The sequence below is a fragment of the Sebastes fasciatus genome, chromosome 14 (assembly GCF_043250625.1).
Source record: "Sebastes fasciatus isolate fSebFas1 chromosome 14, fSebFas1.pri, whole genome shotgun sequence".
NCBI classification, from domain to species: Eukaryota; Metazoa; Chordata; class Actinopteri; order Perciformes; family Sebastidae; genus Sebastes; species Sebastes fasciatus.
In genome coordinates this window covers 20121572-20136676 of record NC_133808.1, presented here as the reverse complement: position 1 = coordinate 20136676, position 15105 = coordinate 20121572, and the positions used below count along the sequence as shown (strand labels likewise).

The 15105-nt window shown below is 42.3% G+C and overlaps 1 protein-coding gene across 1 annotated transcript; it reads right to left on the bottom strand.

Annotated features, from left to right (window-relative positions):
• Positions 1 to 742: 742 nt before the first annotated feature.
• On the bottom strand, positions 743 to 9465 carry LOC141782822 (indian hedgehog B protein-like). The gene is made up of 4 exons (XM_074659589.1): positions 8589 to 9465; positions 5353 to 5510; positions 4961 to 5064; positions 743 to 3042 (listed from the first exon to the last, which is right to left on the bottom strand). The coding sequence occupies exons 1-4, from the start codon at positions 8892 to 8894 to the stop codon at positions 2321 to 2323; spliced, it is 1290 nt and encodes a 429-aa protein (XP_074515690.1). The 5' UTR covers positions 8895 to 9465; the 3' UTR covers positions 743 to 2320.
• Between the last annotated feature and the right edge of the window lie 5640 nt (positions 9466 to 15105).

Genomic DNA, 15105 nt, shown 5'->3' with positions numbered 1-15105 from the left:
GATCGGAGTTTGAGTGATTGACAGCTGCCTCTGTTGAATGAACAGCCAATAGGAACGCTCTCTCTGAAATGACTTGTGATTGGCCAAAGTCTCCTCTCACGGGATAGATTTTTTAAAGCCTGAAAACAGAGCCATGAGGAGGTGCAGAAGTCTCGTTATCTCTCAGAACACTTGAATTGCAATATGCTGAAAGGTTATTATGGTATTTTTTGCCCAATGATGCCAAAAACATTCTGCCTAGTGCAGGTTTAATCTGCACATTTTGCTCTCTTGACGTCTTCTCTGCAAATACTGGAGCATCCAGCAGGGTGTGCTGCCTTCAAGGACTAACTCCATCCTGGACAAAAAAAAAAAGAAAAGAAGCATTCAGGCATCGTGAGGAGGACAGAGGAGCCTGTTGCTGTGTGCTGCTGTCCGTGGTACTGAAACCAACCAGCAGCCCACCCTGTAACCACAGCCATTCATGTGCTGCACTCACATTGTGATGCATCACCATTTACAGCAATCACTCGCTTTTACGGCTGTTTACATGTAACAGATGATTATCGGCACATGTTCGAATCTCATCTGCTAGCCCTCGTTGGTGTTTCTGAATCCAAAATCCAGGGCCTCTCTATCAGAATAATCATGATTTCAATAGAAAAGCAACTTTATTACAAGGAGTAAACAGTATATAATAGAGATTAGTAATGTGCTCTTTTCTAAATTCGATGCTACCAAATAAAACACAGAGAAGTTTGGGTTTAAAAACAACAACTTTATGTTTCAAATACAAACTGTATGCACAGAGTTGCCGAAAAATAATAATAGTTTACATTATTTTCTAAAAATAGATCTTTAAATAGTCTCTCCAACAATAGCTTAATATACAAATGTGACACATCTTTTAGAAGGCATATAGAATAATGCCTCGAAGTTCCTAGATAGCACAGTTTGAGTCTTCATACTCAATAAGTGATGACCGGTATAGAACACTTTGGGGATTATGAACTACACGTTTATCACATCTGCTTCCCAAAGTGTGTGTACCTCTGCCAATCTAGGTCTTAAGGGTGATAGATGGAATGCAAAAAGAAGACCATGCAAAGTAAGTTACTGTTCAAGATTAAAGAGATTCTGTTGTTTAATATGATGCATAGCTGTTGCTTAATACAGTAGTTGAATACAGCCTGAGTGTTGTGTATACCTTAACTAGATACTACTGACCTGAAAAATGAAAAACCCGAAACAATTAGAAAACATGTCACAAAAAAAACATCTTTTAAATAAAATAACATGAAGATGTATATATGAACCATATGAATCAGTTTGTGACAATCGAGACTGAAAGCAGATGACATACTTGGAAAAACGGATTGACAGCATGGCTGTTATAACCCCATGCACCTCAGTACTTACGCATACACACAGTGTCCATCATCATTCAATAGTTTTCCAACAAAGCCCTTTTCTGATGTGAAGCTATAATGCAACACCAGCATATTGTTCAGTAAATACACAGAACGTCATCCCCGTCATTGTCCAGTTAAATAATATTAAGTAAATTAATTCTAATATACAGTATAGGCTCTATAAAGAATGAGTGATGATTCTGACAGTAAAGTTAATTTGTTGCCTTTCTTTCCTTTTTAACATAAATACCTATTTACATATAGAGCTTCAAATCACACCTTGTTCAGTTTGCTCCATGCTATTTTGTCTTTTCTTCCTCAAATGTTTCCTTCATGTGTTCACCTTAACCTTTCCTCTGAATTCTGACGCTCCCAAAATGTGTCACAAAAGGCGTCCTTAATTTCCTCTAACTTTATCAGTAAGCCCCAGCGTGATGTCAAGCTGCACAAAAAGTTGACACATTACAGTAAATACAGTACAAAGGAACGATGATTGTCTTCACGTCCCACTGTTCCTGAAAGCTGTCATTTCGAATCACAGTCCCTGTTTTTGATCTCTGAGGTGCTCTGAGCGGAACTTAAACATATCGACATGGATGTTCACCTCTTGAATTGAACACGGGAGATATTTATGTCAGTATATCTGTTGGTATTCAAGTTTAATATTCTATCAAACTTTTACAAACCTGTCTTTCATTGTCTTCCCAGTCCTCTAAATCTATAAAACTAATCCTCCCAGTCTCTTCTCTTTGTATTTTGCACAATTTTACTATAAAAAAAGGAGTTTGTTGAAGTACAGCAAATACAGGCAAGTAGGATAAAAACATATTTTCACTATAAAATTGTCTTTGGTGATTCCCTCAATCTGTGCTTTGGTGCTCCTGAATACAGGTAAGTGAATGTCAGTGTGAAACATGTCTCTGTGGCTCCTATCCACGTGCTTGCTCGACCCCCCAGGGGTGGAAGTGTCCAGCGTCCAACAGCGTTAGCCCCAGCTTCTGTAGAAACCAAGGGTACCAGTGCAGGCCGTCGGTCTGCGCTTCTGAGGGTCCCATCAGGCTGTAGAAGAACCTCAGCGGGGCCAGGACCCAGTGGGCTAAACGGTGATTGTCCACAACAGCGTAGCAGGACGCCAGCACGCCATTCACCACTATGGAGCCATGCTGGGTTAGCGGGGCATACAACCCGGCGCTCCTCTGTTCTTCTACAAAGGTCACGACTGAAAGTGACCCCACTTTCCCTTGTGACGTCAGTACGCACTGTCCTGGCTGGACCTCACTGGCAAAAACTGTCCTCAGACCTGCTTCCCAGCTAGGCCCGCCCTCCCGTATGGAGCCCGAAAGCGGCTCTTCCTCCCACTTCGGCTCCCTCGGCCCACCGGTGCAGTCTGTGACGAAGATCAGGTGAGCGGCCGTGAGAGTAATATTAAGTCCCGCGTTGGTGCCAATGATGTAGAAGATCTTTGTGACGTTGGGTTGGCGGTCCAGGAAGGACAAGACCGGGCTGTAGAGAAGAGCGCCGTCTGTCGTTGAGGAGGCCAAGACGCGGTCGCCAGGGTGAAGCTCACTCATCTGTTTAGTAGCCCCGCCCTCGAGGATGACCTGAGCATCGCCAGGGAAACAGCCGCCGGTTTTGGCTGCCACAGAATGTTCTGGAGAGATGAAAGAAAGAGAAATAAGATTGATTGGATTTTTTTGTTTTATGATGCAAGGACAAGAAGAGAGAAGAACACAGTTTGAATTTCTCTCAGGAGCGACAGTGCATGTTGCATCTACAAATTGTTCCAGGTCACTGAGTGATCCATAAAACAGGCGAGACTTTGACACTGACTCAAGGACAACTTTATCTCAGTGGATCAGCGAGAGATTGTTAACATATGCATATAATGTGACTCATGTTCAAGCTTTGTCTTTTCTGTCTGCATCTGGCTCTCAGAACTCATTCACACACACAGAGAAACATTGTTTTTATCAGCAGGAGAGGATTTCTAACCCCATCCACAGTCGATCATTTGATTTTCTAAACTTTATTAGTGATTTATTTGTCTTTAAATAGGTTTGTGTGGCCCTCTAAGCATTCTGCAATTCCAAAGCCTGTGAATGTGACCTGAAATCCCTTATGTAGTTTCTAAAATCACTAGCCTACTGTTTTATTTCTGAGGTACATCAAATACTTGGTGGGGTTAAAGGAATGTGTTGAAAAATGTGTCTTTCCTGCTATACAATGTTACTGTAATATCTGCCCCCTTACTTTGCTGCTCTACTTAATTTGTAAAAACCCAATGTGGCATGGTGACATCAGTATCACATGAGTAATACAACATTCTTAGAAAAGCAGGCATGCATCTGTTCTGTCGGGATATTGTAATTCATTTAGGCTGCCCAAGATGCCACAGCATGTAGGCCTCTTGTTGAAGTATTTCTGAATAAGGTGGCCCTTTAAGACGCAGTGAGACGAGGTGGCAAGAAGAGGTAGTCAGCGAGAGCTAATGGATAACCAGCTGATTGTATCACCACAGTCAGAGCACGGCCCGGGGTCAGAGAAACAGGAAAGTACACAGACTCAGACCTGGGTCGAGATATTGTTTGGATTACAGCACAGTTTGTGTTTTAAACTCAAACGCTCAATGATTCCACGCAAAGAAAGAAGCACTGGCACATTTTAATGAGCTTGATTCCCTAACAATGAACTCTGCTAATGAGTTATGACTTAACGAAACTGGGAATAAATGGAAGGAAATCAGTTTGAAATAAGAAATTCATCAGTGTGTGTGTGTGTGTGTGTGTGTGTGTGTGTGTGGGAGGGTTGTGTTAAAGCAGTCTTAAGGCAGCCAAATATTTGCCCAAGGTGTGTGTGTCTAGTAAGCCAGAGGTTCTACAGAAAGAGGAGGGAGGGCTGTGACCGGGAGGAGGTGATAAGACTGTGATAAGAGATCTGAGAGAAACCTACTGAAGGAGAAGCAACAGCAAAACAAAGGGAGAGTTAATCATCTCACAGCTTACTAACCTCAGTGGACTGCTAGAATGCAGTTTGGCATCGAATAACTGGTGGTACCAGACATGGGTAAATGGGTTTCTAAAATGTCTGGAAAAGTTAGAACGGCTCGAGTCGGAATGCGGTCAAGTATTGTTTGCGTAAGGACTGTATCTGATTTGCGATAAAATTGGAGAAAAAAAATTAAACCCTTTATCGTAGGAATGCAGGAAGGAGAGTCAGATGTCGTATTGGCTATTACACTGTCCCACCACTAAACATAGTGTAGTCTACGTGTCGAAAATGGTAGTTTTAGGGCTAAATATTATATGATCATAAAGAATGATCAGTGACACTGAATACAGCAAAGAGCTCAGGTGCTCCACCCTGCTTTGATTGGCTCCCAATAGGCCAAACATACACACACACAAACTGATGATAGCGGCACTGAAAGGCAAGGTGAAGCATTAGTGAATCACCAACAAAGACATCAACCTCATTAGTGGTAATGACAGCTGGCCACAAACACACAAACATACAGATAATGCACACACACACACACACACATACACACACAGCTCATATCCATCTCTTACCTGACTTGACGCTACAATGAATGTGGGCTTTGGACTCGTAGTAGACCCAGTCAAATCCAGCTTCTACGGCCAGCCGGGCCAACATGGCGTACTTATTTCTGTCCCTTTAAAAAAATAATAGAAATATACATGTGATTGCATACATTACCAAACATGCACATTTATTTGTAGAATTTAATACACGTAAAGTATTGTAATTACAAGAGGAATTTGGCCACACACTGAAACTTGGATTTGAACATTTTGCATCCAAATTTGAGTCAGCAAAAACATCGCTGACTAATTGGTTGACTCATCACATTACTGATAAGTTGACTGACTTGTGAGTGACTTATGGACCGTCTTAAGTCTGGCCTATTTATACCACATGATGTGTTGTATTGCATGAGTACCTGTCTGAGGTGGTGATGTCGACAGATCGTCCCTCATAGTGCAGCGAGTCCTCTGAGTGATGACCGTCCTCGTCCCAGCCCTCCGTCACTCTCAGCTTAACGCCCGGCCACATGTTCATCACCGAGATGGCCAGAGAGTTTAGCTTGTCTTTACAACGCTATAAGAGAGAGGTAAAGGAAGGGGAACAGGAAGGCAGGAGTTAGACAGAAACACTACAAATACAATGTTGTCCTAATAATGCTGAAGGAGCAGTTATTAACTGATGAGTAGAAGAGAGGGACGTTGTGAGAAAAGTTGGGTGTGATGATGGATACCCAAGTTCAGAGAAAAAAAGTCACATATGTGGACAGTGTGGGTTTGTATGGTGGAGCAGATAGTCAGAGACATCAGTGTCATCACATTAAGGCGGAGACAGGGAAGAGCGTAGACCAGAGAAGGAGAGCAAGAGAGTGACTAAAAAAGCAAACAGCATGCCCATCAGAAGTGATGACCGCTTAACTAACACACACTGAAGACACGTACAAAGAAATGTAACTCTATTACAGTTGTGGCAGGTGAATTGTGTCAGGTGAATGATCAAAGTACACACAGCTATCCATGTGTGCTTGCTTGGGATGATTTAGCAGTTTCCCAGTTGCTTACATAAAAGGCTGGAGGTCAAGATGCCTCTCAGCAGGTCTATGTTCTCATATGTAATGAATCTGATTTGAAGCCATGAATTGTCAATTATTAATGTTGATGACCATCATTGGATTAGTTGATGAATGAATTAATTAATGCTAGATTAAGATATTTGTCTGGGCAGAGATTTGGCGCACTGTGCGTAAAGTAGCCCCAGCTCCAGTTACAATAACTTATGGGTGAGAGGTTCCTTCTTTGAGGGTAAAAATTAACATTAAGACTATGATATGAAACTTAGATTAACATGGCTGTATGTGTTGGCTGTATTGTTGTAACCAAAGTCTATGCAGGCTACATGTTGTGACATGTACCCTGCTTACACTTTGGTTGAGCCCTAAAATTGAGGGGTTTTACGCAATTACGCACATCCACATGTCTATAGCCTGATGGAAAGATTGACGATGATTGAACAAAATAATGGCTTAGTTTGGGAGTGAAAGTAATGGCCTACTTCAAGGCAATATCAGCAGCTAAGAATGTCAGGTAGCAAAATCCAGAGGAGAGTCAATGAAATCAATCCATTTGGTTTAAACATTTAACTGACAGCAAACATTCAGGAGACAATTGGATGCAAGAGTGTGGATAATCTAAGGTCTCAACTACATGGAGTAAGTCTGCTGCAGTCAGCTCAGGATTAATTATAATAATAATAATAATAATAATAATAAATTAGATTTATATAGCGCCTTTCAAAAACCCAAGGACGCTTTACAAAGGGGGCACACAAAACCATACTAATAAATAACACAGAGGAGAAACTATAGCTAAGTAATTAAAAGAGTGATGTGTAGGAAGAGTCAGCTGAGATCATAGGCCTTGATGAACAGGTGGTGCTTGAGGTGTTTTTTGAAAATGTCCAGGGATGAAGCATTTCTTATTTCAGTTAAAATAAAATAAAATATCTTAAATTCAGTTTTTTTTTTATATTACAACCAATGAACAGTACAATGGCAGGTATCAGGCAGTGGCACTATAGGAACAATGGTCCATATTTACGCATCTGTGCCAGATGTTTTGCATCTACACTGTAAACAATTGCTGTTAATTTACAGCAGGATTTTAACAGTATTAACCTGTTATTGCTAAAAACAGTGCTTTACTGTTAGTACAAAAGAAAACCTGTTAAATTACGCTCATAGGCCGTTTTTTAACTGAACTATAATGCATTCTTAAAAAACAGCACTTTACTGCTGATCAGCTGTCTAAAGTATCATCAGTAACCGTTTCATGCAGTATTTGTTTAATTCTGGGACCTGATCTGCTCATGTGAGGCTTGTACATTGTACATGATTGTAAAATCAGTGAATTAGCTTTATTGTTCTTCACTCACATGTTGTTCTGGTTTGCATTCTGTGCTTATAGCCAGCTATAGACAGACATTTTGGGAAAAGTGTCAACAAGTCTATTATAGCCTTTTTCCTAACAAGTGCCTTTAATTGTATTTAGTGTGACTATTCCTATGTCTGTAACCTGATAAGTCTATTCATTTAGGCAAAAAATAATGTTTATTAAAATGTATGTACAAAATACAACCTAAATAGTGCATTAAAACAAATCAGTAAGATAAAAGAAAGGTGAAAAACAGCTATATAATGTATCTTTAAACAATAAATTAACTGTAAAATACCGTGAAATGAATAAAAAAAAAACAGTTCAAACGGTATTTTGCATTAACAGTACAAAGCTGTAAATTTCAGCGACAGTATGATAATGTTAATTTAAAGGCAACCCTGCTGCCAGTTCTTTACTGTTATTTTACTGGGAAATTCTTAACAGTGTAGGAAGAGTCAGCTGAGATCATAGGCCTTGATGAACAGGTGGTGTTTGAGGTGTTTCTTTGAAAATGTCCAGGGATGAAGCCTTTTTTATTTCAGATAAAGTCAAATCTTAAATTCTGTTTTTTATATTACAGCCAATGGACAGTACAATGGCAGGTATCAGGCAGTGGCACTTAGGAACAATGGTCCATATTTGAACATCTGTGCCAGATGTTTTGCATCTAAGAGTCAGCTGAGCTCATAAGCCTTGATGAACAGGTGGTGTTTGAGGTGTTTTTTGAAAATGTCAGGGATGAAGCATTTCTTATTTCAGATAAAATCAAATCTTAAATTTCCGTAGAATAGCAAGTATGAGGCAGTGGCACTTATAGGAACAATGGTCCATATTTGCACATCTGTGCCAGATGTTTTGCATATATGTCCTCCTTACCTGCGTCATGAGCCAAGGATGAAGCATTTCTTATTTCAGATAAAATCAAATATTAAATTCTGTTTTTTATATTACAGCCAATGGACAGTACAATGGCAGGTATAAGGCAGTGGCACTTATAGGAACAATGGTCCATATTTGCGCATCTGTGCCAGATGTTTTGCATCTGTCTTCCTTACCTGCATTTCTTATTTCAGATAAAATAAAATAAAAATATCTTAAATTATGTTTTTTATATTACAGTCAATGGACAGTACAATAGCAGGTATCAGGCAGTGGCACTAAAAGGAACAATGGTCCATTTTACGCATCTGTGCCAGATGTTTTGCATATATCTCCTCCTTACCTGCGTCATGAGCCTGTCTGCTCCCGTGTCCTCCTCATCCTTGAAGATGATATCTGTGTTGTAATTGGGCGTCAGTTCTTTGAAGCGCTCGGAGTTGCGCGTTATTTTGCCCTCAGGTCTCCCGCTGGCTCCCAGGGTCTTCTCGGCCACGTTGGGGCTGAACTGCTTGTAGGCCAGCGGGATGAGCTTCTTGGGGAGCCTCCTCTTGCCGTACCCCCTCCCCGGTCCGCAGCCCTCCGAGGCAGGTGCGAGGAGGAGGACCAAGGCACACAGAGAGGCGGTGAGAAGGAGGAAGGAGATCCGCATCGTCCTCAGTACCTCCCCGGCTCACTTCCCGACTCCATCGTCCATCGTGACAGTCGCGATAATCGACTACTACAGTCGCAGCTCACCTCGGCAGCTCCAGGCACCATCAGGACACCAACAAAAGTTTTTTTTTTTAGCAAAGCTCCAACAAAAAACAAAAAAAAAGGACTCCAAAATTGAGAAACTTTCGCTCCCTCCGCCTTCACAGAATCAACAGTAAAGTGTGCAAGGCTGTAAAGTCCGTGTATTTAAACAAACAGGTTCAAAGTCGATTTGGTGGGTGAGAGAGTTAAAGAGAGAGAGAGAGAGAGAGTGGTTACTAACTGATATCCAAGTTGCAGTGTTGTGGTTTCTCTCTCCCTCTCTCTTTTCTTCTTGCTCTGGGAAAACTGTCACACACACCATCAGATACTCTCTGCTTGGTTGGTGCCCTCTCTCTCTCTCTCTGTGGATTGAAAGCTTGTCCTCTCTCTCCAACAAGCTGCAGCTTTCCAGTTGAATTGAAGAGATTTGAGTGATCCAAAACGATCTGTTGCCACTTCAGACCGCACCCTGCCAGTCCTGCCCTCCTTCTCTCTGCTCTCTCCCTCTCTCCCTCTTGTCCCTACTCTGCCCCTCCTGGGCACACACTTGAGAGAGTCCTGTCCACACACACTCTGCTGGCAGGCAGCACAAACACAAGCTTTGCCCTTTATTGCTGCCACTTCACATTTCCAGTCTTTTGTCTGTCTGTCAGTCTGTGCCCTTGACAGCTCTACATGCTTTTTTTTTGTTTTTTTTGTTTTAGTCTGTAAACAACAGGCAATCATAATCAATTAAACCAATCAATTTCCTGGACTATAATGTTTTTTCTCCCCAGGCTGCATTCCAATATCAAATAAGGTCAAGGGTCACTGGTTAACTGGCTGGCTAAAGCGTTTGGTTGACTAACTATTAATGAGGTAATTTACGAGAAAGACTGATTTCCTGGATGTTTGGCGGACTAGCTGAAGCATTGACTGACTGACTGACTGACTGACTGACTGACTGACTGACTGACTGACTGACTGACTCAATCTATGATTGGCTGGCTGCCTGACTTACACTAGTGTCAATTAGTCTAGACAATTGTCCTACAACAATTGTTTACAGGCGGCTGTGGCTCAGAGGGTAGAGCAGGTTGTCCGCCAGTTGGAAGGTCGGCTGCTTCGGGTCACATGTCGATGTCTCCTTGAGCAAGACACTCAACCCCAAATTGCTCCCGAAGGCATAGCCATCGGTGTGTGATTGAGTATTCAGATTCGATCCTGAGGGGCAAAGTTGGCACCTTAGTAGCCTCTGCCATCAGTGTGTGTGAATGGGTGAATACTGACATGTAGTGTAAAGTGCTTTGAATGGTCAGAAGACTAGAAAAGCGCTATATAAATGCAGTCAAGTCCATTCCTAATTAATCAACAATATTAATAACTTCCTAAAATGGGCAAATTACATCTTTAATTTAATAACTTTTGGCTGTCTGGCTCCCCGGCTGCAGGCTGCGTGTGGCTGACACACACACATGCACACCAGAAAACCAGTGCCCCTCCAAATTAGCTCTTCAAATATTTGCCTGCAGAAAATCGGTGGTCTCACCCCTGTTTCCCAGGGCAGGCTCCTTTGAATGAACTGAACTGTACAAGGCCGAGGGGTTTCCACAATTTGTGTTTTATTATTTGTGAGTGTAAACACCATAAAGTATTTCTGCTGCATGACCACGTTTCATGTCTCTTGATGGAACAGAGCAAAGCAAAGAGAGGGATTCACACAGTAAACAGCCATCTATAGCCATGTTTACCCTTCAGCTGAAATAGAACATCAACTGAGACTTGTGTAAATTCATTAGCACTCATTCCTGGTGTGGAACATACGAGCCAGTGAAAAGAAATCAAAATGTGTCATATAGAGGTGTCAGTGTTTTACTGAATTTTGTGTCCAGCTTTGTAAGGTGGAAATGCTCTGATAAGGAAGAATCACCTCATTATAGAATATCTCCCCTTCTGTTTTCAGTGTTTTTTTACTTATACTTGTAAATTCAGAAGTGTTACAGAAATCCCAATCCATTATCGGAAGAGTCATCGACCACCTTTTGTGAAATCTTACTGCTAAAATGTTGCCTTGCAGATCAATGGGTGCCAGTGCATCAGGTGGTAGAGCATGGCGTCCATTAAACTCTGACTTTTTAGGAAGTATGCTAATTTGCTTTCTTACCGAGAGTTAGATGAGAAGATCAATATGTCTCTCATGTCAGTCCAGTGAGTATAAGGCTATAGCCAGCAGCTGGTTAGCTTAGCTTAGCACAAAGACTGGAAGCAGGGGGAAACAGCTAGCCTCGCTCTGTCTAAAGCTAACAAAATCCGCAAACCAGCAACTCTGTTGTTGTTCGTCTTTCGGATCTCGTTTTATGATCCGTGTATTTGATTTGGCGTAGGTTTTATGCCGGATGCCCTTCCTGATGCAACCCCGCCCGGGAGGGGGGGCGCTGTGATACCTATTTTGATGGTGGAAGGAAACCGGAGAACCCGTAGGAAACCCACATGAACACTGGGAGAACATGCAAACTCCACATAGAAAGGCCCTGCCCAGACCGGGGATCGAACCAGGGATCTTCTTGCAACAGTGCACCGCCTACCAGCACCTACTAATTAACGCATAGTATCTTGGTTGTTTAATCTGTACAAACACTGATTTGCATTAAGGACGAGTTGCTGTTTTTCAGGGGGCTACTGTAACCTCTTGGAGTTTCCGTTGTTTGCCTGCCAACCTAACGGACCTTACTTTAGGAAGTCACTGCTCCTTGCCAAGAAATAGTCCAGTACATGACCCCTGTAAAATATGGTTGTGACTAAAAGGTAACACGCAAATTGTAAAACTCTTGCGAGATGGTTAAGGTTGGGCATTGAACTTGAATAGTTAAGGTTAGGCTTTGATCTTGATTAATTAAGGTTGGGCATTGATCTCGATTAGTTAAGGATAGGCTTTGAACTTGAATAGTTAAGGTTAGGCTTTGATCTCTATTAGTTAAGGTTAGATATTGATCTCAATTAGTTAAGGTTAGGGTTTGACCTTGAATGGTTAAGGCTAAGATAGGTCATCAGGCAGCGAGTCTCGCAATAGTTTTTTGCAAATTTGCACAGCAGCTCAGCCACAGTTGGCACGTGGACGTTGGTGTACGTAAGGCATTTTCTCATTAACTCTCCGGTAAAGGGGTTGCGTATGTGCAGGTCATTTACCATTTACACTATTTAACCGCTATGCAGATGACATTTCAGTTTAGAGAGCCAACTGCAGAGCTGTTGTGACCCATCACATACAGTATATGTGATACTTCTACATGTGTACAAAAGTTCTTGTTTTTGTGTCTGCGTGCATGCGTGAGCAGATAATCTATATGCAAATTTGTGTGTACCCACGTTCGCGCCAAGCATATGTTTTCCTGTAACTATCAACATTTCGTGGCTATGCGTGAGTGTGTGTGTGTGTGTGTGTGTGTGTGTGTGTGTGTCATCCTTCCTTTGAAGATCATAAATACGGGCGTGGCTCCAGGCCGGCCCGCTGCCTATTCAGCGTGGCTGTCGACAATGCTTCAGAAGTGGTCACATTCTCCCATCCATCCATCCATCCATCCCTCCCTTCATCCGTCCGTCTTTCAGTTCCTCTTTGCCTCAAGAAAGAACACCATGGCCTTTTCAAGCAGAGAGGAGCCTGACACCCCCCCAAAAAAATCTTCTTTCATCAAACCTGTCAAGTTCTTACACTATTTCTCTCAGCCTATTTCTGCATTACTGCAATGGTTTCACATAATTTAAGGTATGAGCTCAAACACACACACACACACACGTGCAGGCCCACAAACACATATCCGGGCTTGTGTGCGCAGTACACATACACCAGGCCAGCCGACAAGCCAACCGAGCATCAGGCCCTCGCTCATTGATGTTTGTTAAAGTTATTAATTTTCTCTGTGAAATAAGAGGCCACGGTGGCAGGACAGAGGGAGATGGGTGCCAGCCCCAGAATCTCCCTCCGCTTTCATCTACTGGCACTGGGGCTCCATGAGTCCACAGCTAAGGGCCTTTACATTGGGCATCGGGGTTACCCACGCATACCCGGAGCCCTAACCAACAAAGGCTCTGAGTGGGGCAAAAAGGAGGACGACACAGATGAAAGGAAATGCTAAGAAGGAGATGAAGAGAAAGAAATGGAGAGCATGTGAAAAAAGGATGATACAGACAGACAGAGAGATAATGAGAGAGGGTGAGAAAGTTGTACAAAGGGGTTTGAGGAGAACATGTCGGGAAATGAGGGCGCAAGATGTTGATAAAAGAAAGAGAAATATGGGCGAGGGGGTTGAATGAGTAAGAGAGAGTTGATACATGGCACATTGGCTGGTAAACAAGTGAGTTTCGGTTGTTTTGCACTCAGTGGAAGCTAGCGTGTTTGTGGCTTGTGGTGATTCGCTGTAATGGGGGTTAAAGGACGTTATGCTCAAGGTAACAACAGCTGGCGGCTGAAACCGCCATCCCTCTTCCTCCTTCTCCTCCTCCTTCTGTCCGTCCACACACTCCAGCGTCCAACCCCAGACCACAATAAACACCTAACGCTGCGTCTCCATAGGCTTCTGAGCATCAGAGTGGTTCTTTCTGAAACCTTGTAAGCCTTAATCTTCCAAGACATGGAGATAAAACTTCCTGGATGTGAAGCACTTAACTGTAGCCTTGACACATTTCAACATACATTTTTGGCAGGGAGTGCCACTTGGCCGGTGCGAGCAGTTTAGGAGCAAAGCCGGAGCTAACACGGCAGCCAGTGAAAACCACAATGACCAAAACTGCCTATCAATGGTTGAGAGTGGCACTGATACTAGTCTTGCTAAAAGGCCAGCTCGGTGCAGCGTGTTTGGTCAGAGAGCAGACAGAAGGAAAATAAAACGCAGGGTGATATAAAAGTGGAGCACGGGCTAAATGTGTCTTGGAGTTAGCGGGCTAGGCTAGCCACCGCACGGCTAAAGCAAACAAAGAGCTGCCCAGGGACTGAAGTACGCTGTGCTCTGACACTAAACACATATCACGGACGGAGAGACGGAAGCACACACGCACGTAAGAATATACAGGCACGCAGGTAGCCACAGCCATGGGTTGTCACACATGCAACATTCAGTTGTAAAATTGCATTATTACAAACAGTCTTATACAACCACATAGACACACTGCTTCTTAAAACATTTCTGTCCATCATAGAAAAGAAAAGAATAGGACAGAATACATTATAATTAAATAGTTTTCATTAGTTGTCTTCAAGGTATGGTCATTGTGGAACTATTTGGGCCTTTAGCTATGACGAGAAAACGTTTTGATTTTTAAAAGAAAAGAAGAGAAATTCATTTTGATTTTGACCATGATTGAATACTGACCCTATATGCAGCTCATAGACTGTATATAAGAAGTGGACTTAGTCACCGTGACGTCACCAATTGGTTTGTGGCCATCTTGTTTTTTTTGCAACCAGAAGTGACACGAGAGGGTGGAGCTAAGTACAACCGAACTCTGAATAAGACATTTTTAGGCAACCAAAAAGGTTATAATTAACTTTCATGAACTGAAAACACATTGTGAAAGGGTTCAAGTTGTAAGACAAAAACACGGACAACTCCCAGACCGGACAACGCCGTGGTTGCAACCTGTCAATCACAAAGTAGCCACGCCCTAAAGCATACCCTGCTTTATGGTCTATTTGACTCTAAATGGGACCATAATTTACTAAATGAACATCATGCTGTATTGAAGAAGACTTGAAACTAGCGATTGAGACCATAAACTCATGTTTACAATGTTTACTGAGGGAATCTAGTGAGAAGTAGGCTCATTTTCTCATTGACTTCTATACAATCAGACCAGAGGAGTCGCCCCCTGCTGGCTGTGGGAAAGAATGCAAGTTTAAGGCAATTCCGCATTGGCTTCACTTTTCACACTGGGTTGATGCAGCTGCAGCTGACAAATCTAATTTCTATGAGTCATTGAAGTCCCTCATAATTGCACTTTTTGGCACATTTATTAATTACATGTGGATAGTTTTTCAAACGTTTCTTCAAAAGACTAGTCTTAAAATAAGCTCAAAAGATTGGAGACTTGCTTGAAGGTTGTTGACAAAGTTGACTCAAATTTGTATGAAGTGTCCTAATAACAAGTCTGTTCGC

Coding starts and splice junctions, on each gene's coding strand:
- LOC141782822 (XM_074659589.1), bottom strand. CDS start 8,894: ATGCGGATCTCCTTCCTCCTTCTCACCGCCTCTCTGTGTGCCTTGGTC. Junction 5,511..8,588: donor CAGACAGGCTCATGACGCAG/GTAAGGAGGAGA, acceptor TCTCTCTTATAG/CGTTGTAAAGACAAGCTAAA. Junction 3,043..4,960: donor TCATTGTAGCGTCAAGTCAG/GTAAGAGATGGA, acceptor TCATCTCTCCAG/AACATTCTGTGGCAGCCAAA.